The sequence below is a fragment of the Blennius ocellaris genome (assembly GCF_963422515.1).
Source record: "Blennius ocellaris genome assembly, chromosome: 19".
NCBI lineage: Eukaryota > Metazoa > Chordata > Actinopteri > Blenniiformes > Blenniidae > Blennius > Blennius ocellaris.
In genome coordinates this window covers 19,887,632-19,913,017 of record NC_137668.1, presented here as the reverse complement: position 1 = coordinate 19,913,017, position 25,386 = coordinate 19,887,632, and the positions used below count along the sequence as shown (strand labels likewise).

Here is a 25,386-nt window from a genome sequence, read left to right as displayed (position 1 = left end):
CATCTCAGAAAACATGGAGCAAGGACTGGGCAATAATTACATCAAACAAATCATTTTTCTTTTATTAGGAAAAACACTCGACAGTGTCCTCTCAGAGGGTTTGGCTTACAATGATGCATAGATATACATAACATTCATATTATATTGAATATTAGAAACTCAAGTTGTTAAAACTTACAACACATTTGACAAACGGCTGATAGTTTCAATTCTTCTCAAACTTTATACTTCATCTTTCCAGTTCTGCTGATGACACAGATGTGCTGAAAGAAAACAGGTGGGAGAAAGAAGAATTAGCCTTTTCTCATTAAATGTAAAATTAATAAATTGTTTCAGTATGCTTCCAACCTTCTACGGAAACATGCATTTGGTGTTGGCAAAATATCAACATCAATCTCCACATGCGAGGAATTCAGAAAGACACATTAAAACCTGCAGCAATTTGTGCTGAGGGAATGTAATCTACAAAGATATGACACACTGATCCATCTAACTTTGGGTGTTCACGATGTTCAACTCATATTTCGTCTGTGGTGTTGAGGACAGATGAGAGGAGGGGACTTTAACTCTGAAGATAATGAGATCCTAACCTCCACATTCCACAAGTTGCAATCCTTTAAAACGTTCATAATGAATACCACCCGTTAAAACACGCACCGACGACTCACAGACAGTATGTGCAGCACACACACTGAACACGGCGCAACACACAAAGAGTTATGGGAGTCACACTCTGTGTTTCACATGAGTCAGGGGTGAAGTTGAGGCCAGATATAAAATGGCAGAGTTCACTTGAGTTTGTAGCGACAAACTTCAGGCCGGCTTGAAATAAACTGTCAGCAGTGCAACAAAGGTAACAGGAGAGGTTATAAATTTAGCTGAATGCTTCTCGAGCAATAGATTTTAAAATGTGGGGTGTGACTCCTCTGGAGAGCTCTTAACTTAAAATAAGAAATAACTCAATTTTAAGGGGGATCAGTAATTTTGGTAAAATCAGGGCCAAGCTCTGAAAACAGAAGTACAATGATTATCTACTTTTTTGTTAAAAAACAAACAAAAAAAAACTTTACTTGTTGCATTGATGAAACTTTCCTCCAACCTGCTGCTGAATGTTTTCTTATCCTGCTGCTATCAAGCTAAAATCAATCCCATACAGTCGAGGTCACATGAGGCTCTTTAGTTCCTCTGCATTGGCGCTCTGAAGCTTTCTAAAATTACATGAAGAACAATTTTCATCCTATTATTATTATATTCTTTTTTTTATTTGCATACCTGGCGTATTTGAAAAGACTGTCCTTGTTAAATGGTTAAAAAAATAAAACTTCTAAAACAGCCACTTAAAATATATGTTACATCAATGTACGGTGTAAAGCCCTTGGACACTTTAATTCTTAATTGAGCTTTTTCACATTTTTGCACTATTTAACTATGGGCAATACACATGTTTCTGATTCTCAAAAAAGACAATGAACTAGTAAAATTGACACACAAAATGGCTAAAACAATCAAAAGAACTGAATTGGAATGGTCATGAATTGAGCAAAACTACATAAATGATACATAAATGACTACAAGATGTGAGATCTTGATGATTAAATGTGTTCTGAGGCTGCAGAATAATGTTATTTGGTGGAAAGTCACATATAACATATCTTTTATTGGGAAAGGTTGCAGACCCCTGTCTGAATTTCTCGTCTCAGATTTGGAGTCAGACAAGAAAACAGTATTGAGTAGTTGATCAGCCTCTTTAAACTACAATTGGACCAAATCATGACTCAGCGACCACGCAGGCTGAAAAATGATTCGCCTCCCTGTAAGGTCTCCTGAAGTAGGTAGGATACCTGCCAGGTGAGTTCGGGCTTTCAATGAGAGGAGCCTGCCTCTTTGATTTGCTGTGTTTATTTCCCCCCCGTCCTCTCTCATCCTTTTCATCTCTTTTCTGTCGGCTCTTCAAAAGGTCACAGTGGCGGCGCTCCGCCGGCCCTGAACCCAGGACTTACATTCAGGTCGCGGAAGTACTCGTTGTAGTCCAGGGCGTAGCCCACCACGAACCGGTTGGGGATTTCAAATCCAACATCTGTCAAAACAAACAGACATGGATGTTAAAGAGCATCTTGATTTGGTTGCATCTCAACATTCATCTGTGTAGTATGAAATACAAACTATGATGACATAGGTAGTTAATCAAAGGTTTGAGTAATTTGACACAGGAACTGAAAGAAATATGATGTGTAACCTTTGATATCACCCATGGGTGTAATAATGTGAAAACTGCATGTGTGCTAATTGGATGGTGGTATGAGAACCTGGCAAATATTCCAGCTGGCTGGCAGGTGTTAATAACATAACCTCACTGGATCAGCTGTCAAGGAAAACACCAAGAGAATACATTATTAGGATCAGAGTGAAGAGAAACCAGAAAATGTAAAGCCAAAATGTACTTTTACCAGTTACAATTTTTATTCTAGCGATGTTGTTCTATATCCTATTTACTCTGTTTATACCAGTTATCACCAACTACTGTCATTTTTTTATTCTTCATTATCTTTAATATGCTATTTTCTGTTATTGTGTGATCATTTTTATATCTGGTTTTTATTCTACTCTTTGTCAAATCCAGATTATAAAAATATTTTATTATAAATTTATAGCCCCTGATTGCTAATCACAGATCAAGGGAGAGAAAGCCCAAAAATCTTCAATTACCTAAAGCCTTTCTCCTTGTGTGGACTGTGAGAGGGTAATACTCTAAATGTTAGCTGTTTGTAGGCTTGTGTGATTGTATTCACCCATTCCTGCAAATTCAAAGCTGGCATCAGCTGCAGCCAAAGTGATGCCATGAAAGTGGACCTCTTCAAATTCTAAATAATTGACACGCTATTGATAAAAGAACCAGTAAAATTAATCAACAAAGCAGACCCCCAACAAAGTCCATGAAATGGCAAACTGAGTCATGTGGGATGATTCTGTATTGAGTTAAAACGCTGGTGTGCCAGAAAGCTGGGCATTACTTTAAAACTGTTAAACCATATCTGCCTGCCGAAATCCAGGTGTGGTTTTTTTTTTTTACTGTTGGGTATTACAGGTGCACATCTCCAAAGAAGATGGACATCCTCACTGCGTGTTTACATCTGTATTTGACTTCATTCGTGCCCTCCTCAATACGACGCCAACAAAGGCTCTGACGCTTTTCAGAAGCCTCATTTTTGCCTTTTAACTAAAGCTAAATATCGACAGGTTCACAGGCCTGGAGAAACTGAAAGAAAAGCAGGTTTGGAGGTGCGGTGCCGAGAGGCACAGGGGGAACTTACAGTCTGTGAGAATTTCAGTCGTGTTGGGAACCCTCTTCACCAGCAGCCTGGAACGAGGACGTTAGTTAGCCCGACTGCCTTTCAATATTGGACATTCAATGCAAACAGTTTCAATATGTTTTTCCTGTATCTGTGATCTGCCCACCGACACCGGACGGTCACAGCAGTCAAGTGGAAATCTTCTTTTACTCGTCACGCACTTGGCATTTCCTGTCACGGGAACAGAACGGCACAGACGACTGAAAAAAAAACAAAAAAAAATGGCTCACCCCGCGACCTTGACCATCTTTGGTTCAAAGGTCTCCACATGCTTCAGAAGGGCCTTCATGGTCTTTCCTGTGTCGACTATGGCCTGAGGGAAGGGAAGGCCACAGGAAGACAGACAGATGAAGAGGGGCGAACACAGATATTGGGACTCATGGAAAGTATTTTAGGAATTTCCTATCGCATATGTTGTCCTTGATATCTATTTCTCCTTTATATGATAGGACATTCAATTGATTGCTGATGCTCTAAAAGGCTTGCCACCTTGAGGTCAGAGTTCGCGATGTGAACTTTTGAGGAAATATTGCGTTGCCTGTAGTATGAACTTATTGGGATTGTGTAAATAGTATACATCACAATGCTCCAGCATACCTTCAAACAGTTTCTGGTCTTCTCTGTAATATTGTATATGTTATAAATGTATGGATGTTTTCTTAAATGTTCGACTAGAATCATGTTAATAAGTGTTGGTGTCTGGGGGGGAAACTGTATGTCTTTGCTTTTTGAGCTGCAGAAACAAAGCAATTTCCTGTAAATGATCAATTCAGTTTTGATACTAAGTTGCAATACTAAGAGTTATAGCAAGATAAACTTAACAGGATGCCTCAAGGTTAATATTTTGAGAATTCTGAGTTCTGGAACGACTTTCTGTGGCATCATAGATGATTTGTGTTCTCACCTAAATATCACATGTTATTAGAGCAGCTGTTTCAAAGCAGCTATATGTGGTGATACAATACAGGTAAAAGTTTTTTTTTCCTCAACTGACTCGACTCCATAAAGTTTCACAGCATCAAAGAGAAGAAAGGAAAACAACAATTTGTTCTTTCTGTCCTTTTGTGGAACTTTATAAAAGAGAGTAAACAAAATATGACAAAGGAAAGGGACGGTGGTAAGTGAGAGGGTTTACTTCGGAGGGGAAGTGTTGTGTTCGAGTGTGCAAAAAGAAACTATAAGCACACGCACACTCACCTCAACAATGAGCACGCTCTTGGTAACATGCAACAGAAGAAAAAGCAGAAACACAGCAGTGAGACATCACCTTTGAAATCTAACACTGTTCAAGCAAAGTGAAAATAAAGGCCCGAGTTGTTTCCTTGCATTTCTCAGAGATGGTATCTATAGCAACCGTGTTGGCAGTGTGTTGAGCGCCTTAACACACACACACACACACACACACACACACACACACACACACACACACACACACACACACACACACACACACACACACACACACACACACACACACACACACACACACACACACACAGACAAAACAACAGACAACTCTGTCTTTTCCACAGTGGAGAACATCTGTGTCTACAGTGAGTGAGAGTCACTTCAGAGGGTCCGGGCGCTGCACACTTTCCCCTGCTGCAGGCTTTCAAATGAATTCTTGTTTCCTTGGCCGTGTGTATGGGACTCTTTGTGAGGCTGCCGGAGAGAGTATCTATGGTTTGGGGTGAGCGGCCGGAGAGAATGCGGGCAGCCGGCCAATGTTTCCCCGTCTACACCTGAACACAGTTACACAACACTGGGGGACAATGAGCTGATAGGGACACTAAAACTCAAATATAATGACCGCAAACATACCTAATTAAAGAATGACTGTGAATTGGTAGTTATTGGACCTTGTATAGCATATATTTGGGTGTTATCCCCAGATAACTACAACTATTTCCTGTAGTTCTTGATTTATTTTTTTTTTTTTAATTCAAACAGTTTTGACCATTTCAGACACTTGACATGTAATGGAAACAATGCATCAAATATCATTCAAATATTTTAGTTAATATATGTTTGTATAGAAAATTGTATTAACTTAATTCCATTCTATTCAGAATTTACCATTGGCTCCTCTCGCCATGAGAAAAATGCCAAATTTTAAATGGAGATATTACATTTTGACTAATGTCATACTAAATTCAGGCAAATTACGAGAACTTACTCTGCTGACAAAATACAAAGAGAAATGAGAGTTTCGTCAGAACCTGACACAAGAGAAAGACAAAACTGTCTCTTCTTTAAAAACAAGTGATAATATTGAATTCAGCTGATTTAGCAAAATTAAGGCATGGAAGTTTTAAAGAGCTTCATTATAGACTTGCAACAGAATTGTTGAATAGTTCCTGCTGGGAAACCAGAGAAGATAGTCATGAGCCATACTTGAAAATGCAAGATTTTATTTGGTGGAGCTGCTATCGAGATCCCATCATCCCAGATTAATAGAGTGTGCAGGAGCAGAGTCAACAGCCTGCTCTGCTCCGAGCTGTGATTCATCAGCCATTCTCTATGAAGCCTGATGAGGACCGATGATTCACATTTAGCCTTCTGTGGTAATATTTGATACTTGTGTGAACCACTCATCAAGATGAAGGCTCACACCAGGAGGAGTGACGTTCCTGATTCATGTTTTCAGTGAAAGGATGTTGAGATGTTCTGTTTTTAATCCCTCTGACCTTTTTTCTTTTAACCCGCAGCAAAAACGCGCCTCGGCTGAAGCGTATGTTGACAGCAGAGTGAAGTGGATTTAGCATCAGTCAGCCCTACACAAATGTGTGTGGGCACATTCATGCTTCCATTCAGCTGACTTAATGACATTTCTGTCAACGGCCTATCTGGGAGAATAATGTTGTGACTGTATGTGTGTGTGTGTGTGGGGGGGGGGTTATCCCCCATGATGCCACAGACTCTTCGGTCCTTCCTGCCTCAGCTCAAAAAGGATGAAGAGTCGGTAAATTTTCCTGGCAGGAATGCACTCGATTGCCTGAAATGTCTGATTCATGGTCCGGCCGCTGAAGGCCAAACCACTTTAACAGAGTGACACTCATGAGATATGCACAATGAGGATGATTGTGTGGTCGGAGGGTAATCTGGGGCAGTAAAACACATTTTTGATAAATGACATGTCCAGAGGCAAAGAATCAGGTCTATAAACGGATTATTTGATAGTCTGGAGATTTAAATACAATTAAGAAATGAAGAGTATAACCTGAAAATGAATCTTGGTGAGTCATACACACCTTCCCACGCAGAAAAGACAGATCTCGGCTTCCAATAATGTGCAGATCTTCGGTTGACTGGTCATTCTGTAGACAGATAGGTTGTATTTTTTTTTTTTAAGTGCATTGTTGCTTAATACTTCGGTATCAGTCACAATAAATACGAACTAAATCTGACACATAGTTGGTTGCAAAACATTGTTATGTATGTTCGCAGCAAGGGTCACTTTAATCTCTCAATAAACTGACTTGACTGCTCGGCATTGGAAACAGAACAACATGCTGCATTAATGCAAGGGAAAAAAATATATGCTCAGATGGAGGCTCATTTCACAACATGATGAAACATTCCTAACATAAACGGAGACATACACTCCCTGTCCCGGAGGGGAATGGCACAATACACTCAGGAACGACGGCTTTTGAAGCTCTGGATGTATCACTGGGATGGGGGCAGCGGTGGCACGGACACACTGGCCCCGGGGCAGGTCACATGACTCTGTCACAACCACAGAGATTGACTTATGAACGTCATCGCTCAGATACTCTTTCCAACCAACAGCACAGTCACAACTACTCTGATTAAACTACACGGGAACAGCAGGGGGAATATGTCTTGGTTGGACTGTTTCCTGATTGCGGCAATAAATATTACACGCTTGGAAAAACGTGTTTACTTCTATTTTAAATGGTGCCACGTTTGAGAGGAACATGCATTTGGCTGATTTTTGATGAAGGCTGATTGTGAGGAGGAGGAGGTGCCAGACTTGTTGTGACTGCGTATGCTTGGTCCACATGCTACCAAGGCTCCTGTCAGCTCAACGAGCAAACTGTTATATGGACAATACGTCTTGTTCCTTCAGACTCCAACCATGCAATCCACCCAAATAAGTTGTTTAGTAATGGTAGGGAGAGATTAATCCCACAAATGCATATTTCTTGGCTTTTTAGTGGAAGCTTACAAACACAAAATTCCTTGGTTTAAGTGTGTGTGCAATGCTTTTTGCTGATGTCCTAATTTTCACACATTGTTGTGTTTGACTGGGAAGGAATACAGTTGTAATGAAATGAATGACTTGAAGATAATATAAACCCATTGTATTCTTCGTTGCCATATATATATATATATATATATATATATATATATATATATATATATATATATATATATATATATATATATATATATATATATATGTGTGTGTGTGTGTGTGTGTGTGTATAGATAGATAGAGCGTGCATGAAATTGGGATAATAGAATGCTTTTTATTCAAAGTTAGGCTTCTCCAGCATCAACCAGAGCCTGTTCATAAAATAAAAATTATGCCTCCTCCTCCTCTTTAATGAAATGACGAAATGTGACCCCACGTTTACAGAGACATATAAATGTGTTTGTGCAACATGTGCTCGCTGCCAAAATACATCATCACCACACAAGGAGTGAGTGTGCACACAAAGTGATATCACTGTAAACGCTGCTTTATGGTTAATTTCTCAGTTTATGTATTCCAGGTGTTGCAGATTGGGTTTTTTTCCCTCCTCCTCCTCTCTTTTTAAGCAATGTGATATTTCCACAGCCTGATCTCTGCAGACTTCCGCCATTGTTCGTCCTTGACTTGTCTTGCATGAGAATCCCCGTCCGCCTATAAACGTGAACAACAGCGACATCTTGTGGCATCTAGAGACAAAAGCACGCTCCAGCCACTCGTTACATAAGAGGTGTTTGGAGAGAATGCAGGGCTAAAATAAATAAATATTTTTTTGAGTGGAGTGGATTTTCGTCTGTTTTGCTCATAACATTCTCAAAAAGTCTGATTTCACTTTATGTAACCTTTCAAAACGCTATATTCAAAACACTGAAAAAAACCCAGGAAATCCCCTCATTTGAAAAGCTGGATTTTGTGCATGTTTTGGAGTTTTCTCCCACTGAAGCAATAACCTTCCAATTTTCCAATACTTTTTGGAAAAACGAACGAAAATCCGGCAGAAAATTATGGGGAGTAGCATTGCATTGACTTCCAGCACATTTCCATAACAGTCCATATTCACCGAACACCATATAGGCGGTTGAAATAAATGCTGATATGATCAATCACAGTTCATTGAGGGATCAATAAAAAACGTATGTAATTGCTCAAAAGGGGTCAAACATATGAACCGTGGGCCAAAACCGACCAGCAAAAGGCTCTAATCCGGCCCGTCAAGTGAGTTTGTAAAACACCCATAATGCAACAGCTATAGGAGAAGTATTTTTGGGGGCATTTCACTGTATTTTGCACCGGAAGATTTCATGAAAATTGACTTTATGTAGAGGTTGTAGTCATTTTCTGTAGTAACTGTTTTGGTTTTGTGAAAATATCGACATTTTCATCACATATACACTGTGCCACAACAAAGACAAACTTTAAAGTTTCAATTTAAAGGTTATCATTGGACGATTTTCTTTGCCCGGTCCACACAAGATCACGTTGGGCTCTATGTGACCCCTGAAACGAAATGTGTTTGACACAACTGCAAATTAGGCACACAACTGACACACTACTGACACACCTAATGAATGAACACGGAATTGTGTAATTGTCATATACTGCATCTTCAAGGCAAGTTGTGTTTCGGTGTAGACGACGGGGAACCCACCAGGTAGCTTTTCAGACGAATAAACTCCACCCGGGTCTCCAGGTAATTGCCGGAGTTGCGTCCGAGGACTTTGATGAACTCCACCAGGTCTGCGCAGAACTTGTAGCCTCCCTTCAGGACGCACAGCACCATGATGTTGTTATCGCCAAAGTCGTCCATGACGTGGCTGGCCAGACGCTCTACCCTGCAGAGAGACCACGTCAGATGGTCCTCGCCCACGTTCCAACACTCAGTCCCGCCCTTGCGTTTTATCACCTGTTCATGATCACCCCGTGCGGAATGTAGACGCTCTCTATGTCTTCATGGTAGTGCTCGGGGTAGGTGAAGAGGTCCAGACTGTAGCCAGGCCAGTCATCTTTAATCTAATAGGATGGAAGGATTTCTCTCAGTGATGTAACCGCAGGTTAGTACTGTCACATCATAGTGAGAAATGTACTTGGTTTGATTCTCAGTTGCATGAATTTGAGGTATTTGTTTCCTTTACAGTCTAAAAAAACAAACATGCATTTGACTGTAATTCTCAAAATTGTTGAATGATTGGATTGGTGATTCATCCAAACTGCAACCTGACTTCACCCAGCTGGGTGGAGCCGTGCAGAAAACTGATGGAACAATGGATGACCCTGGCGTATATTTTGCCTATATTTTTAGGAAATTACGCTTGCAGAGATGTTTCCAAAACAACTGAAAGCCTCACACAACTGAGCAAAGAAGTCTTTTGTTGAACATTAACTAAAGAAGAGTCATGGTGACACGCCAGTCAGACTCATGTCCTGGGATGTTCTTCCTCATGCAGAATTCATATAAAATCCTTGAGTGTTTTATTTACTTTATAGGTTTTTATAGGAGATGTGCTGTTTGGCGGACAAAGGTTAAAAACAAATATGATCACTCAGAGAAAAGTTGGTGGTATTGTATATTGCAAGTTTGACATTTTCCTCCTTGAACGTTTGCTACAGCAGTTTCTGGAAACAGTCAATCCAGCCGCACGTGTTCATATAGATTTAAGAGTGTCAAGACATCCAAGAAATAGAAACATTTACTGGTAGGGAAATACTAACTCACCACAATTCCTCTTTTTATCCCTGCATCAGCCATTTCGAGCTCTGGCAAGAAGCTGAAGTCCACAGTGAAGTTAGAACTCACTAACATTTAGTGAGGGCACACAGAAAAAAAACACACAAAAAAAACATGTTGGCCTTCAAATTTCCTCTGAACCTTTGTCGTATGAGAAAATGCAACAGTGGCCTGTAACATTTCCAAAGTATAAATCGTCATGTTTTCACTTACCGGTAACTGGCCTTTTCCTCAACGCGACCGGAAATAAAAGTGAAACAATCAGATACTCAGGGGAGTCTGAGGCAGCCACATGGGCCGTGGGATCACGCTGCAGTCATTTGTGTAGAAGGACAGCGTTGTTTTGAGAATTAAATGGATAATCAGTCTCATGTGATGCCATGCTGGCTTGTGGCCTCCTCACAGACCGTATCAACAAATCATTAATTTCAGAGCGTAAGCAGTAGCTTTTATTCAGTTAGAAAGGGACACGCTTAAAACGATGCTTGTTGCTGTGAACAGTTATGGAGGAGAACAAATATTAATTTAGAATATTTAGAAAAAAAGCATGTTTTCCCGGAAAAAAAAATGAGTCACACTCTTGAAGAAGACAGTTTCTCAGTAAACTGTTGCAAATATTGAACCACTGAAGTAACTAAGAGTACTAACTAACAGTTACAACCAGTAATGTATAAACTGGAAATCAAGTCAAATTTCAAAGCCATTTCAACTTCAATACATAGGAGAAGAGCATATGTACTGTGATGGGACTGTTCCCACAAAGTATTCCCAATATCTGAAAGAAGTAATCCGGCTGCTTAAATACTGCAAGATGCGTCAACAGGATGCTTTTTGACATCGGAGATTGGAGAGTGGGTTTCCTGAAGACAATCTCCTCAAGTCAGTCCATGTTTTTCCAACTTTCTTTGCATTTTTCTGATTGAAGTCTTAGTGAGAAAGTTATCTTCTCTATACTATAGATATTTTGCATAGCCTCTATCCAATCTTCCTTTGCACTTTTTCTTTCCTAGTCATTGTCTGGAAATGTCCATTGGTTTTGTTTTCTTCAAAGTTTTGAGTAAAATATAAACTACACAGTATATTTGAGTCTTTTTTTCCACTGTGAAAAATACAACAGTTTTGTAATGCTTGTTTACTCTGCTAGCCAAAGAGCGAGACAGTCAATAACATAATGGTCAATAACTGATAGCTGATCAAAAAAACTGCTAAACTAGTAAATACTTCATGCAATTTATTTGAGACTTTCTGGTGTAATATCACAGATGACAGGAGAAGAAATATAGTGACAACAGTGATCTCAGCCGGGGCGGCAGATCTGGACCTTATAAATTCTATGTCGCTCTTTACATCCTCCGCTTTGCAGTAGTTGTTTTTTTTTCCCCCCTGCCTCGCGTGTGCTCTTTCGTGAGTCGCGACCAACAGGAACTGTCACGGCTGGGGGCCGGTGCGTGGAGCTAGAACCCAGAAGCAGACCTCAAAGCAGAGAATTGTTTGCAAACGTCAAAGTTTTATTGTGCAGGGAGGGAAAGGGGAGCTGGAACGGAGACGGGACCCGGGGGAACTCTCGGGGGCTTCTTGGAACCGGGACGGGACCCGGGGGAATCTCTGGGGGGCCTCTTGGAACCGGGACGGGACCCGGGGGAATCTCTGGGGGGCCTCTTGGAACCGGGACGGGACCCGGGGGAATCTCTGGGGGGCCTCTTGGAACCGGGACGGGACCCGGGGGAATCTCTGGGGGGACTTCTTGGAACCGGGACGGAACCCGGGGGGGACTTCTTGGAACCGGGACGGAACCCGGGGGGGACTTCTCTGGATCTCTGGCGTCAGAACAGGAACGGGAACGGGAACCACCCCGGGGAGGACACTCACTCCCCAGGGAGGACAACAGTGACTCACCTGCGGCAGCAGCCAACAGGAGACTAACCACACGGCCTGAAGACCAAGACAATCCTCTGGCCCCGGACCCACCTCACTGCAGGGCTTAAGAATGCAAGGCAATCAATCAGCTGATTGCCTGCAGGAGTGTCAGAGAGGATCCGGTGCTGGAGCGAGGTGTGTGACTCCTAACAGGAACGTTGCGCAGCAAAGAAAAAAAAAACCCAAAAACAACGGGTGCAAGGCTGAATAAGCTAACAGCAGAGGATTCATACAGATATATACATACTAAAATGTATGAATGGAGCCGTACGGAAAAGCGAAGCCGGAGCTCGGGTCTGGTACCCATTTCCACCGCAGAGAGGAGCTTAAAAAGTGGGCTGGGCTTAAGAGCTCCGCAGATATTTGACATTACAAAAGTCATCTCAGCTTGGCTGCAGACCTAGATCTTATGAATCCTCTGTTGTTGTTAACATCCTCCAATTTGCACTTGTTTAGTTAACTGTTATTTTTTGCAGCCGCACTTCAGTGTTTGTTCTGAGAGAGTGAACGCTCTGGCGACTTTGTCCCGCACCCGAGCGCGCCCCGGCTGGCTGCAGCACAGACATGGGAGCCTTGAGCTTTCTGCTCAAATGCAGGAGCAGCCACTCCGGCGCTGATCGCGCTCCAGCAGCTCCGCGCTGGAACACGGAGGCTCCGAGCTCCGAGCTTCTCTGCATTGCGTCCGCGGTTCCGCATTCCTGCGGGGGAAACGCGAACCGTAACGGACTATACCGGTCTATCCCCGCACTTTTTTGTGCGGTGGAAACGGGGCTGTCTGCCCTCTCTGTGTCTCACCTCATGTTTCCAATTAACCAATGATCTTCTCCCTCTGTGTGGTCCCATCCTTGTCAGCTCACCTGTGTATTTAAACCCCTCTCCCTCTGTTGTCTTTGTCAGCTTGGATTTTTATGGAACTTGCACTACCACGTGACACAAAATGTGTTCAATCAAAAGTTTTGTTGCTAAGACTGTTGATTTTGTATTCTTTACTTTTGAATGAAATAAAGATTTACCCCAAAATGCATCCCTAATCAATGATGTAAACGGTTTTGAACCTCTGGAGGAGGTCAATCTCCTTCTCCAGCTCATCCATTGCCTTCTCGAGACGCTGCTTGTGTGCTTTCTTGGACAGAGTGTCGGTGACGAGCGAGAGGCCCTGGTATTCATGGAGCAGCTTGTCCCGGTCCGTCTTCATGCCCTGAATAAATGAATTGAAGTAGAGAAACCCGTCAGTGGAACGAGACTTAATAATGTCACGAAAAGAATTGAAGTTTACACAAAAATATATGCATAAGTCAGAATTCTTGGTTGTAGATAAACTCTAATGGACAAAAACATTTTTGTTTTTGAAGATTAGATCTTTAAATCATGGGATTCATTTCTTGAGCTCCTCCAGTTGTTCCAGATGTCTGTGTGGTCCCCTGCTGTTAAGGAGAAAAGAACTGCTCCCATGCAGCCATGTGTTCCAGTACCTCCAGGACAGCTTGTCTCTCCTCATTCGATAAGTATTTCATGGCTGCCTGCTCCCTCTGTTCTCTTAGAAAGTCTTCATACTCCTCCTTAGCCCTGCGCTCCTCCTCCCTGAGCTGCAGCACATACTCAGGTATTTGACCAAGATCCTGCACGAAACAACCAGAAACTTCCATGAGCTCAAACTCGGCGAGCCAGAAAATTTGAAACCATTTGTCAATTTTATCAAAATTTTGTATCACTTGTGTTGCGATGGAGGGAAAAATAAACAACCTTTTTCTTGATGTATTTGGGGACAAGCCCAGAGTTTTCCAGATGCTGTTTGTGCCCCTTGTGGCCATCCACGCTGATTGGCTCTGGCTTCTTTGTCACACCAACATCTACTGTCTTTACAAAGTTCCTGCTGGTTCGAAGTCCCATCAGTGGCTTGTCGGTTCGTGCAGGAACTTTTGGTTTTGGCGCAGTGGTCATGCGGTCTTTACGAGGGTTTTTTGAGCATTGTGTGTCTTGAAGGAAAAAAAAAAAAGAATTATGACAATTTCCAATGAATTAATCTTACATGCCATTGAAAAGCACATTTGAAAGAAAAACTCACTGTTTGGCAGTTTGGGCTCTTTTGAATGCTTTTTGAGATATTGTTCAGGGACTGGCAGCTCCACTTTTGCTGGCCCCATTGTTCTTCTTAAGTCTTTGTTTAATTTTTTCTCCTCGACCACTGTAGGCCTGAATTTGGACACATATCTACAGGAATAACACAAATAGAGTTGACCCATTTTTTAATACAGTCAATTCATAACTTTTGCTAATTGATGTTGTTGAGTTTACAAAGTGGGAGTTAACTAACCTCTGTGGTTTTTGAGTCGGAGACTTTTCCTTCTTAAGGTAGTTATAAATGCTCTCTTGTTGGTGGATTGTGTTAGGCATGTCTTGAGAGGTATCGATCTGCGAACAAGGAAGTAAGAGTCAGTGTTTGTTCTTATTTCTGAAATTAACTTTGATGAGCTATTACATGACCAAAAGAATGTGATTGTGGGAAAACTTTTGACTTTTAGATGAATATCTTAAAAATATAATTATTTGTTGCATCATAGCAAAAATGTCTTTAAAAAATGCACATTTTGAAAGTGATCTAGGGTAAAAACAAAGTAGTAACTTTCTTACTTCTGTATTAGCAGGCAGTAGTATTTGAGTATAAACTTGTCTCAAATATAAAAATGTTTATCACACGTACAAATTTGAATAACGGTGATAACTGTGATGTTAAAAGAGGCCTCTTGTAACATTAGAGACAAACTTAATTACGTCACATGATGTCATCACCTTTTCATCTTGGGATCATATGCAAATAAGGGCACACAAGGTGACGTCATATGCAAATTAAACCACGCCCCCAGCCAGCATGGAAAGATGAAAGCACTCACCTCCTTTTCGGTCTCTTTTCAGACCTTTACACAGAATTGTGTAAATGCTGGATGGAATTGCACAATTACTTTCCAGTCTTCTGTGTGTATTCTTGGCTCTACAGTTTTTATCAAATTTTTCACATTCTAATATCGAAACGTGCAACAGAGTGCATTTCGGCATAATTTTAAGCTATGAAAATGAGATTATTGAATTTGCTGTGTGGTTAAAGTTCCACAGTAATGTTTAGAAACCTGCTGATCAGGAAGGTTTTACAGGAACTCAAACATAGCTGTTACCTGTTGAATTCTTTGTAATGTGTCAGCTCACTGAATGACATCCACCTCGGATGGTTCGTTATCCTTCAGATTAAATCCTCTAGTGTTTTAATACATTTTTGTGTGTCCTGATGTGCTATGTTCTATGTGATGCATACCTCTACCGATCTCAAGGATGACATCACAAAGTTTTGACCAAGGATAAAAATATAACTCCTTGAAGTTCCTCTTACCAATAGGTGGCACTATGGACATGGAGGTGTTCAAGGGAGCAGTGTGATGACACATAGATGAAGTTTCAGGTTGATCACAGTGCATAGAGCAGAGTTACACACCACTTCCTGTTTCATGGCAAACCATCAGATATTCATTGGAGCACAATGGCCACGGCTTTTGAGATTATAGGTAAATTTTGACCCATTTACATCAGGAAGGCGTATTGACATTGCTTAATAATGTCAATTCAGATTAACCTATCTTGTTTATCGCCTTTCAGACCTTGACTGGTTTGAAAGGTGCCTATAAATAAAATACATTATCACTATTATGAAGTATTTAAAACACTACATTTAAGGGAATTGGCAAGATTTAAAAGACAATGATTTAACTGTAAATATTCTTGTCTTCCAAATGTTGAGTTCTCAGTTTTGCATAGACTTTACAAAGTCACTCAAGGTAGCAATTTGCTGACTATGTAACTATTTAAAATGGTTTTCCAATCCACCGGCTACTTCAGGTGAAGGGAGGTCAGTCCTGGATTTACTGAGAGCAAATGTCTGTGGTCATTCACCTGAACAAGTTTGGTTATTCTCGCGTAAATCAAAGCCTCAAATTGAAATCTCACTGTACTGATAGTAAATACTTCATGTACCGTAGTTTTGATCAGGAGGTTTATTTGAGACTTTCTGGTGTAACATTACAAACCACAAGGGGGGTAAATACAGGTAATCTCCACCACTGGTAAACAGATTATTATTTCTACTTTTGTGAATCTTCATCGCTAATGATTGCTGATGAAGCAGGTTTTGAACCTCTGGAGGAGGTCAATCTCCTTCTCCAGCTCATTCATTGCCTCCTCGAGATGCTGCTTGCGTGCTTTCTTGGACAGAGTGTCGGTGACGAGCGAGAGGCCCTGGTATTCATGGAGCAGCTTGTCCCAGTTCTTCTTCAGGCCCTGAATAAATGAATTCAAGTAGAGAAACCCGTCAGTGGAACAAGACTTAATAATGTCACGAAAAAGAATTGAAGGCTTATACAGATATGTGCATCAATCAGAATTATTGGTTGTTGTAAATAAAATCTCATGAAAAACATTTTCATTTTGTGATAAAAAAAAAAGAAGAAGAAAATGTCAGCAGTGCTGGACATACTTTCGATTTTTCACATTTCTCTGAATTAAAAACGAGTATTTCAATTATCATTTAAATCATGAGATTCATTTCTTGAGCTCCTCCAGTTGTTCCAGATGTCTGTGTGGTCCCCTGCTGTTTCAGAGGAAAGAACTGCTCCCATGCAGCCATGTGTTCCAGTACCTCCAGGACAGCTTGTCTCTCCTCATCCGATAAGCGTTTCATGGCTGCCTGCTCCCTCTGTTCTCTTACAAAGTCTTCATACTCCTCCCGAGCCCTGCGCTCTTCCTCACTGCGCTGCAGGAGATACTCGGGTATTTCACCAAAATCCTGCACAAAACAACCAGAAACTTCCATGAGCTCAAACTTGGTAAAGCCAAGGTAAATTTCAAGCAATTTGTCAACTTTATGAGACTGTTATGAAATTGACTTATGACTTATAACCCACCTTTTTTTTTACATATTTGGGGACAAGCCCAGAGTTTTCCAGAGGCTGTTTGTGCCCCTTGTAGCTATCCACACTGATTGGCTGCGGCTTCTTTGGCATACCAACTTCTACTGTCTTGATAAAGTTCCTGTTTGTGCGAATTTCCATCAGTGGCTTGTCGGTTCGCGCAGGAACTTCTGGTTTTTTTGCAGCGCACGTGCAGTTTGTACGAAGGTTTTTTGAGGATTGTGTGTCTGGGGAAAATGAAAAGAAAAATATGAATCATGACAACAATTCCTTTCCAATGAATTAATCTCACATGTAATTATAATAGAAGTTTGAAAGAAAACTCACTTTCTGGCAGTTTGGGCTCTTTCGAATGCTTTTTAAGATATTTTTCAGGGGCTGGCAGCTCCACTTTTGACGGCCCCATTGTTCTTCTCGAGTCTTTGTTTGATCTTTGCTCTTGGACCACTGCAGGCCGGAATTTGGACACATATCTAAGAAATAACAAGTGAGAGAGATGACAAAAAACATTAAAACTACTACTGATATGAAAGGAATAAGATTAGAAGAGCTAATGCGATGCAAATTGACCACAAAGCCATGCAAAATGACTATGAAGGAGACAGGAAATATGCACAACAATCAAAAATGAAGTCAGACATTGACCAACAGAAGAGAGGAAAATGACCAGTAACAGTTATAAAACAATCTAATAAGGACAACAAATAAAAAAAAAACAAGAAACAGTCAACCATAAATGTCAGAAAACTACCATAAATACTTGCAACTTTACTAAAAGGTTGAAAGATTAGACAAGGCCTTCACCTGGCTGTGCTTAGGGCTTCTACACCCATTTTTAATTGTGTTGAGTTTGCCAAAAAGTTTTTAACTCACCTCGGTGGTTTTGAAATCGGACTCTCTTCCTTCGCAAGGCAGTTATAAACACAATCTGGTGGGTGAATAGTGTCAGACATGTGGATAAAGTTTGAAATAGACGCAGTTTGTTTCCCTTTTTCGATGAGCCAACAACACATTTGTTTGACCACTGAAAAGCTGGTCAGTCGCTTAGCAACCAGGGGAGTGAATGCTGCCTTCAGGTGAGGTAGTAACTCTTGAAACTTCCCTTCGGATTTATTTATGCCACGATACATGAAGCATGCGCGCTTGAAGCTCATAAGTCGACATTTTAATCTTGATATTTTATGACCGTCTGTTGGTTTCATGAGCATTAATTCCATATTTCTGCATTGAAGTTTGACCTCAAATTTCAGAATTAGGACGTTTTGGCTGGTATATGAATGCACCATTGTGTCACTCGAAGTAACAGACGTCAAAACAGAAAACATGTTGTTTGCAGTCTCAAGCACCCCAATTAAACATGATTAAATGTGTATGCATATTTATAAAAACCAAACCGTACTACAACCCTGCCATTGTAACGTCTAACCGTCCCTCACATTTTTGTCCAATTGGAGCTTCCGTAGTTGTTTCAGCGACCAGTGTTTCGGATCAACTGGTTTCTCTATTAACTGGTGACCGACTTCCTCGAGCGTTCCTCGTCGTTGCTACTCGTGACAGCAGATCTTGCCCGACAGAAATCAGCATCTGTCTCGCCGACCGCCTCGTTATCGTATTTATAATATACTTAGAAGTGTGATACCTTTTATAAGACTCAGTTTAACATGTGCTGTTTTACAAGCACCAGTTAACGGGGAAACCAGATAGTCCGAAACACCGGCAGCGGCGAGGTTACATTCACCAAGTACGTGTTTTCTCCATTAACATGTGTTGTTGCATCGTTGTACTTCACTGAAACATGGACCCACACTCCGGAGGAGCAGACTTTCATTGTGAGCGTGCGACCTATTAAAGCCATGATTTATGGCGTCACGTCGCTTGTTAAAGTCATTATGGCCAAACGTGATAAGTTGTAAGGTGTGGGCACACCTTCAACCTTGGAGTGTGCGTCAATCATGTGACGATCGCGAGGCTCAATGTTTACAGATCGGGCATAAAGGGAAATTATATTATTCGGGCTTGTGTTTAATGTTGAAAGGAGGTCATTGTAAAATCAGATATTGATGTAGGTCAATTATTGTTTACTAATTCTTGTCAGCCGCTGTGATTGTTACCAATTCATTTAGGTTATCTATGTGTGATTTTATCACTGACAATGTGTGAAATTACTGATGGTTGATAAATCAACAATCATCAATAAATCAATTGATGATATTGAAGTATTGAAAACACACTCCTGAATAAAAAATAGCATAAAATACAGCGTGGAAAGTGGCAAAAGCCCAGAATGTTTATTTGATGCCTCCACATGATTAAACATTTTCATAGCTTTTTTTGAATATATCAGTGGTTCAAAAGGCATGAGAATATGCAAATTAGAAGTGGAAATATATCAGCAAATTAAAACAACGATATTTTGCAATGACTTGTTTGCGATTGCAAAATTGTCTTGAAGGTTGTGTCCTTCATGTAGGCACGAGTTGAACTAAATCCTTCTGTTTTATTCACAGGAGATAAAAAGCTGCTCTCGCTTGTTTGCTGGATGAGTTTTTTACTCGGTGCAAGTCGGCTCGCGTTAAGAGCTGCCAGATGCCGCTTCAGCCCCATTTCGAAGCCAAAATCATGGCTTTCCACCAGAGCTGCACACTTTGGAGACACAAACATCCTTCTGATGGGTCCTCCTGGGGCAGGAAAGACCACAGTGGGGAAGATCGTGGCCTCCAAACTGGGACTGCCCGTCGTGGACGTTGACGATGACATCCTGGAGACGACGTGGAGGATGCCGGTGGCCGCTAAGCTGGCGGCGGTCGGCGGAGAGCGTTTCTTGGAGGAAGAAGGTCAGGCTTTGTGCAACTTCTCCGCCAGTCGGTGCGTTGTCTCCTTATCAGGTTCCAACCCGCTCCATGCCGAGGCCATGCAGCATGTCAAAGAGAGTGGGCTGGTCGTCTACCTGGACATGGACAGCGAGGACATCATCCACAGGCTTGCCAGGATGAAGGTGAACAGGATTGTGGGACAGGAGGCAGGAGTGTCCATGAGGGACATTCTGCTTCACAGGAAGCAGTTTTATGAGAAATGGCTGGACGTGCGGGTGTTGTGCGGGACAGGAGACACGGTGGAGGAGGTAGCAGAGAAGGTGCTGAAGGCCGTGGACAGATTCCAAAACCACGATGAGGAAACGTACGTCTCAACAAGGGGGAAGAGCGAAGAGACGTCCAGTCAGAAGAAACACTTCAGCGACGTAGTGGTGGAGGGTCTCGCCGCAGATGGAGGCCTCTACGTTCCAGCAAAAGGCTTCCCGAGGATCGACGCACACGAGTGGCTGAGATTAGCAGCCATGTCGTACCCAGAACGAGCTTTAGTTCTACTTGAGAAGTGCATCCACCCCCAGGACGTCTCGGCTCTGGACCTCAGAGCGATGGTGACGAACGCTTACGGCTCAAACTTTTCCAGCGTCGCCGTCGCACCGGTGAAACACCTCATGAACAATCAGCACATTCAGGAGCTATTTCACGGTCCCACCGCCTCCTTTAAGGACCTCGCCTTGCAGCTGATGCCTCAACTCTTCGCCCACTGCCTTCCGCCAATGTGCAACTACCTCATCCTGGTCGCCACGTCTGGGGACACGGGCAGCGCCGTGCTCAGCGGCTTCAGCCGGCTGAGCTCTGCCGACAGACGCCGCACGGGAGTGCTGGTGTTTTTCCCCGAGGGCGGCGTGAGCGAGATCCAGAAGCTCCAGATGACGAGCTGCAGGGAGGGAAACGCCAAGGCCGTCAGCGTCCGCGCGGACTTTGACTTTTGTCAGAGGAGCATCAAGAGGATGTTCGGAGAGGCGGGGCTCACCGGGCACCTCGCTGTGGAGTACGCCACGGTCCTCAGCACCGCCAACTCCATCAACTGGGCGCGGCTGCTGCCACAGGTGGGTTGGTCATTGCTCTGTTGTGTGCAGTGCACATCTTGACTTCAGATTAAAAGTAGCAATGTTTTCCATTCAAATTCTCCACAGCATGAAATATTAATTTTTTACAGTTATTTTGTATCAATGGTCTTGTTCAGCTATCTTTTGAGCTAACAGTGTAAAACTGCTTTGGGGACTGCTCAAATGATGGACTATAGCTATATAAGACAAATCTATTTACTGTATATTACTTTAGTATTTTCAAATACAAAAATATACTATATATACTGTGTATGTATATATATGTATATATATGTGTATATATATATACTAATCATGCACTAGCTATAGTCAGCAGAGCATGTGTTTGCTTCCTGCACCAACTGCAGTTCAGATAACAGTTTTGAGTTATGGTGGTGTGTCATGCGAAAACAATGCAAGTGACTGCTGAAAATCTTTATCTAATCTGAAACACGCCCCAGTACCTGGAAGGGATTTTACTGGAAATCGACGTTATCACAGCTTTCACGCAATGTTTCACGAGGCCCACAGAACTGCCAGCAAGCCAACTTCCATCCATCCATCCATCCATCCATCCATCCATCCATCCATCCATCCATCCATCCATCCATCCATCCATCCATCCATCCATCCATCCATCCATCCATCCCAGAAAGTTTTCATGATGTGAGAGTGTGTGACTGTTTGTCCTGCTGACCTGTGATGGACCGGCCACGTTGTATCCTGCCGTCGTCCATAATCTACTGGGATCGGCCTCAGGTCCTTTCAAAGTGGCTGAAGCGGTCCAGAAAGGTGGATGATGGACAAAGGAATAACAAATTGCTCATTCAGAAGGCCTGGAGTGATTTCATTTTAAGAAATTGTGGCCATTATTTCACATTTAGTTTTTCAGATTTTTTTCAATTCAATCAATGAAGGTTTTTTTTAATCTTGAACATTAACCTTTTCACAAAATTGTGAAATGATGTATTTTTTTTATGTTGTTCTGACCTGCTGACCCAAACCCGGAACTTACAAATCAAACAGAGCTGATTAATATTATGCCCACAAATTTGTAGTTTCAGTCTTTTTAGTCCTGTAGTTTCTCAGAAATATTGAATGGCTAGATGACCTTCAGTTAAAAATTCTGAACTGATGTTTCTTTTTTTTTAAAAACCCTCAGAAAATAAAGTCTTGAATCTGTAAATTAATTTGCCTTCAAAACCATTTCCTCACATATTTGCCTTTTTCACTCAAGCAGTCAGTCAGATTCTCTACATAACCGTCTTTCTTGATGTAACGATGGGATACAGTGTCAAAATTTAGTTTTGTAATTGCAGATTGTTAAATCCTCAATGTGGATCAAAGCCTTGCATGTTATGAAAACCACTGATTGACTTCAGCATGAGAGGAAGTATTTTGCGAGTGGTGATCTGTATTCTGCTCTCGTCACTGTAATGAGACGTGTCGATTTTTGTGTCAAGTGTTCAGTTGACTTATTTTTGGCGCAACAAGGGAATTCACTTCATTCATTAAACATGATTCTGCCTCTTTTTTTTTTTGACTTTGACAATGATCTGTGTTTTGTGATCTCTCCCTCCCGTCATAGGTGGTCTACCATTCCTCTTCCTATCTGGATCTCTGCAGGGACGAGGTCATCAAGTTCGGAGATCCCATTGATGTCTGCATCCCAACGGGCAACTTTGGCAACGCCATGTCCGCCGTGTACGCCAAGGAAATGGGAATCCCGATACGGAAAATCATCTGCGCGTCCAACCACAACCGGGTCATCGCCGACTTCATCGCCACCGGCGAGTACGACCTGCGGGGACGATCTCTGATGCTCTCCCACTCCCCGGCGATAGATATCCTGAAATCATCCAACCTGGAGAGGTTCGTCCACCACGTGTCGGGCGGGGACAGCCGCCTCGTCGCGGACCTGTTCGCTCGCTTGGACACGCAGCTGCTCTTCCGGGTTCCACAGCGACTTCTCGGCCGGCTGCAGCGGGAAGTGCTGGCAGGCTGGTGCTCCGAGGGCGACTGCCTGGCCGCCATCCAGGACGTCCACGCGCAGACGGGATACCTCATGGACACGCACACCGCCGTGGCTAAAGTGGTGGCTGACCGGCTCCAGGACGGCTCGTGTCCCGTGGTGCTTTGCGCCACCGCTCACTACGGGAAGTTCGCTCCCAGCGTGTTCAAAGCTCTTCGCGTCCAGAATGCTCCGGAGGAGCCCGTGGAGCAGTTGGAGAGGCTGGGAGTTTGTGCATCCGGGCCGGAAATCCACAGAGAGATGGTGGAGCGCTTGAAGGAAGGCGGAGGGAGGAAACACGAGGTGTGCCGGCCAGATTACGGCGTGCTGGTGGAGCAGGTGGAGAGCATGATAGAGGACTCTTTCATTAAAGTTACATAAAGTTATTAAATAAGTAATGCGAGCTGGGTTGAGAACGTCATGAAACTTGTTATTTTCACCATAGTGATGATATGTTGTTGCAGCATTTACACATTGTTCTTAATCTGTTTTGGCTCTATTGTTGAATTTGTGCACATTGTTTCCTCATAATGTTATTTTTGTATTTATATTTTCCAACAATAATCCCACCATTATTGTTTTTTATTGTTGACTCTGCTTTTGATATGGTAATATTCTTCCCATAAGTCTCAATACTTGGACTATTTTGACCTCAATTTCAGCTTAATTAGATTTCTTTAAATTTTTATAGTTCTCATTCATGCTCAACATTTTGGTGTTACTTTTAGATTTTATTCAAGTTATTTAGATTTTGTGTTAAACGTTTATTCTTTATTCTCATTTAGACGTTTAAACATGATGCCTTAATGTCGGATGTGGCCCCAGTATGTTGTCATCAAGAGTTTCAGGGAGATTTCCTTCCTGTTCTATGTCACACTATTGAAATGTATTGATTTACTTGACTTTTACGTGCATATTTTATAAAGACTTTTATAAAAACGTATATAAAATTTATGAAGAAAGAATAGTAAAACTTCTAAGGGTTACAGGGAAACTAGTACATAGTATTTCCATGGACATGAGTTATTTTTTTCCTAAGCTGTCATACAACATAAGGTGGGGCCAGATTGTGTCGGAGGGAAATTTGCAGCCTCCAACATGACATGTTCATGAAGACCGAGCCCTCAGGAGTGAATCCCGTCTCTTCAGTCGAGCCATTTAAATCCAGGTGCTGGCTCAGCAGTCGAGGGGGAGAGCAGAGAGCAAGATAAGTTTCATAGATCTCCAGGATTGCTTATGACTGCAGTTGGTGAAATAGATGGAAAGCCGAGCCGGATTTGACGAAGCACTTTGCTGCTATACCCTCGGATCTGAATCACTGCCTGATTTTTCTCTCTTTGCATTAACTGGAAGTAAATGTGGTTTTGGTTCTATATTATTTATCTTTTGAAAAATCTGCCACACTATTCCAGATTATAGTACTAGCTCGTTTTTTTTAAATAACCTGGTTCAATAAGGCTTAAAAAGTTCTGTTAATGTCTATTTTTAAAGATCCTGTCCCAAACTGAACCAAGTGGTTATGTCATGCTCTGGCTTACAGTGTTCACTCGTCTGTGCTTTTTGGATGACTGATCACTCTTTTTTTTGTTTTTTTGCGATGCATGAATATATTACATGGTCACATACTGTAGGCTCCTCTCTGCCTTCCTCCCCTCTGTGCTTCACTGTGAGCATTGGCCTTATTAATCAAGCTGCTTGGCAGGCGAATGTGAAGAACGGTGGGGTGGGAGTCTGGAAGAGGAAGAAGAAGGGGGGGGGGGGGGGGGGAGGGGGAGTGCGTTGTTGTGCAGGTGCATCGGTGTGTGCGTCCGAAGGGAGAAAGAGAACCAGCTGTTGCTCAGCACCTACTGACCCACGGCTGGGTGAGCACGGATAATTGCAGGTACCAGCCTGTTCCCATCTCCTTAATGTGAACCTGTGGCATAATGGAAAAGAGAGAGGAGGGAGTGAATGCATGGGAGAAGTATGGAAAGCAGATCCGGCGAAGCAGGTTGATTTTTCGGTCGCCTGGCTGAAGCAGCCCTGCTGGCAAGCCTCTCTGCTGTCTGCTATAATCCAGCATTTTAAACTCCAGATTTGGACTCCACAGACAGAGACGAGCAGCTCCAGATCCTCCAAAGCAAGAATTTAAAAAAAAAAAATCTGTCCAGAATAACAAATGACTACACATTTAAATCCAGTGTAATCTGGGACAGTGGTTTTTAAGCACATTTCAGAACATATTTTATTGTAAAACTAGTGGCGATTTATTAAAACCCTCAGTTTATCAGTTACAACAGACCATTCTGTGTTCATC

The 25,386-nt window shown here is 42.2% G+C and overlaps 3 protein-coding genes across 3 annotated transcripts; 1 reads left to right on the top strand and 2 right to left on the bottom strand.

The window, feature by feature from the left end:
* Positions 1–48: 48 nt before the first annotated feature.
* Positions 49–10,315, bottom strand: prtfdc1a (phosphoribosyl transferase domain containing 1a; the record flags this gene model as incomplete). The annotated part of the gene is made up of 9 exons (XM_080514780.1): positions 49–263; positions 2,001–2,077; positions 3,312–3,358; positions 3,581–3,663; positions 4,548–4,565; positions 6,602–6,667; positions 9,218–9,401; positions 9,473–9,579; positions 10,283–10,315. The coding sequence occupies 9 exons, from the start codon at positions 10,313–10,315 to the stop codon at positions 216–218; spliced, it is 663 nt and encodes a 220-aa protein (XP_080370906.1). The 3' UTR covers positions 49–215.
* A 2,923-nt stretch (positions 10,316–13,238) lies between these two features.
* On the bottom strand, positions 13,239–18,116 carry enkur (enkurin, TRPC channel interacting protein; the record flags this gene model as incomplete). The annotated part of the gene is made up of 9 exons (XM_080514842.1): positions 13,239–13,409; positions 13,684–13,830; positions 13,955–14,187; positions 14,277–14,422; positions 16,392–16,534; positions 16,893–17,039; positions 17,158–17,390; positions 17,491–17,636; positions 18,037–18,116. 9 exons carry the CDS (start codon positions 18,114–18,116, stop codon positions 13,239–13,241), a joined length of 1,446 nt encoding a protein of 481 aa, XP_080370968.1.
* Positions 18,117–19,738: 1,622 nt separating this feature from the next.
* thnsl1 (threonine synthase like 1) lies at positions 19,739–23,471 on the top strand (the record flags this gene model as incomplete). The annotated part of the gene is made up of 2 exons (XM_080514841.1): positions 19,739–21,079; positions 22,668–23,471. The coding sequence occupies exons 1-2, from the start codon at positions 19,832–19,834 to the stop codon at positions 23,469–23,471; spliced, it is 2,052 nt and encodes a 683-aa protein (XP_080370967.1). The 5' UTR covers positions 19,739–19,831.
* Between the last annotated feature and the right edge of the window lie 1,915 nt (positions 23,472–25,386).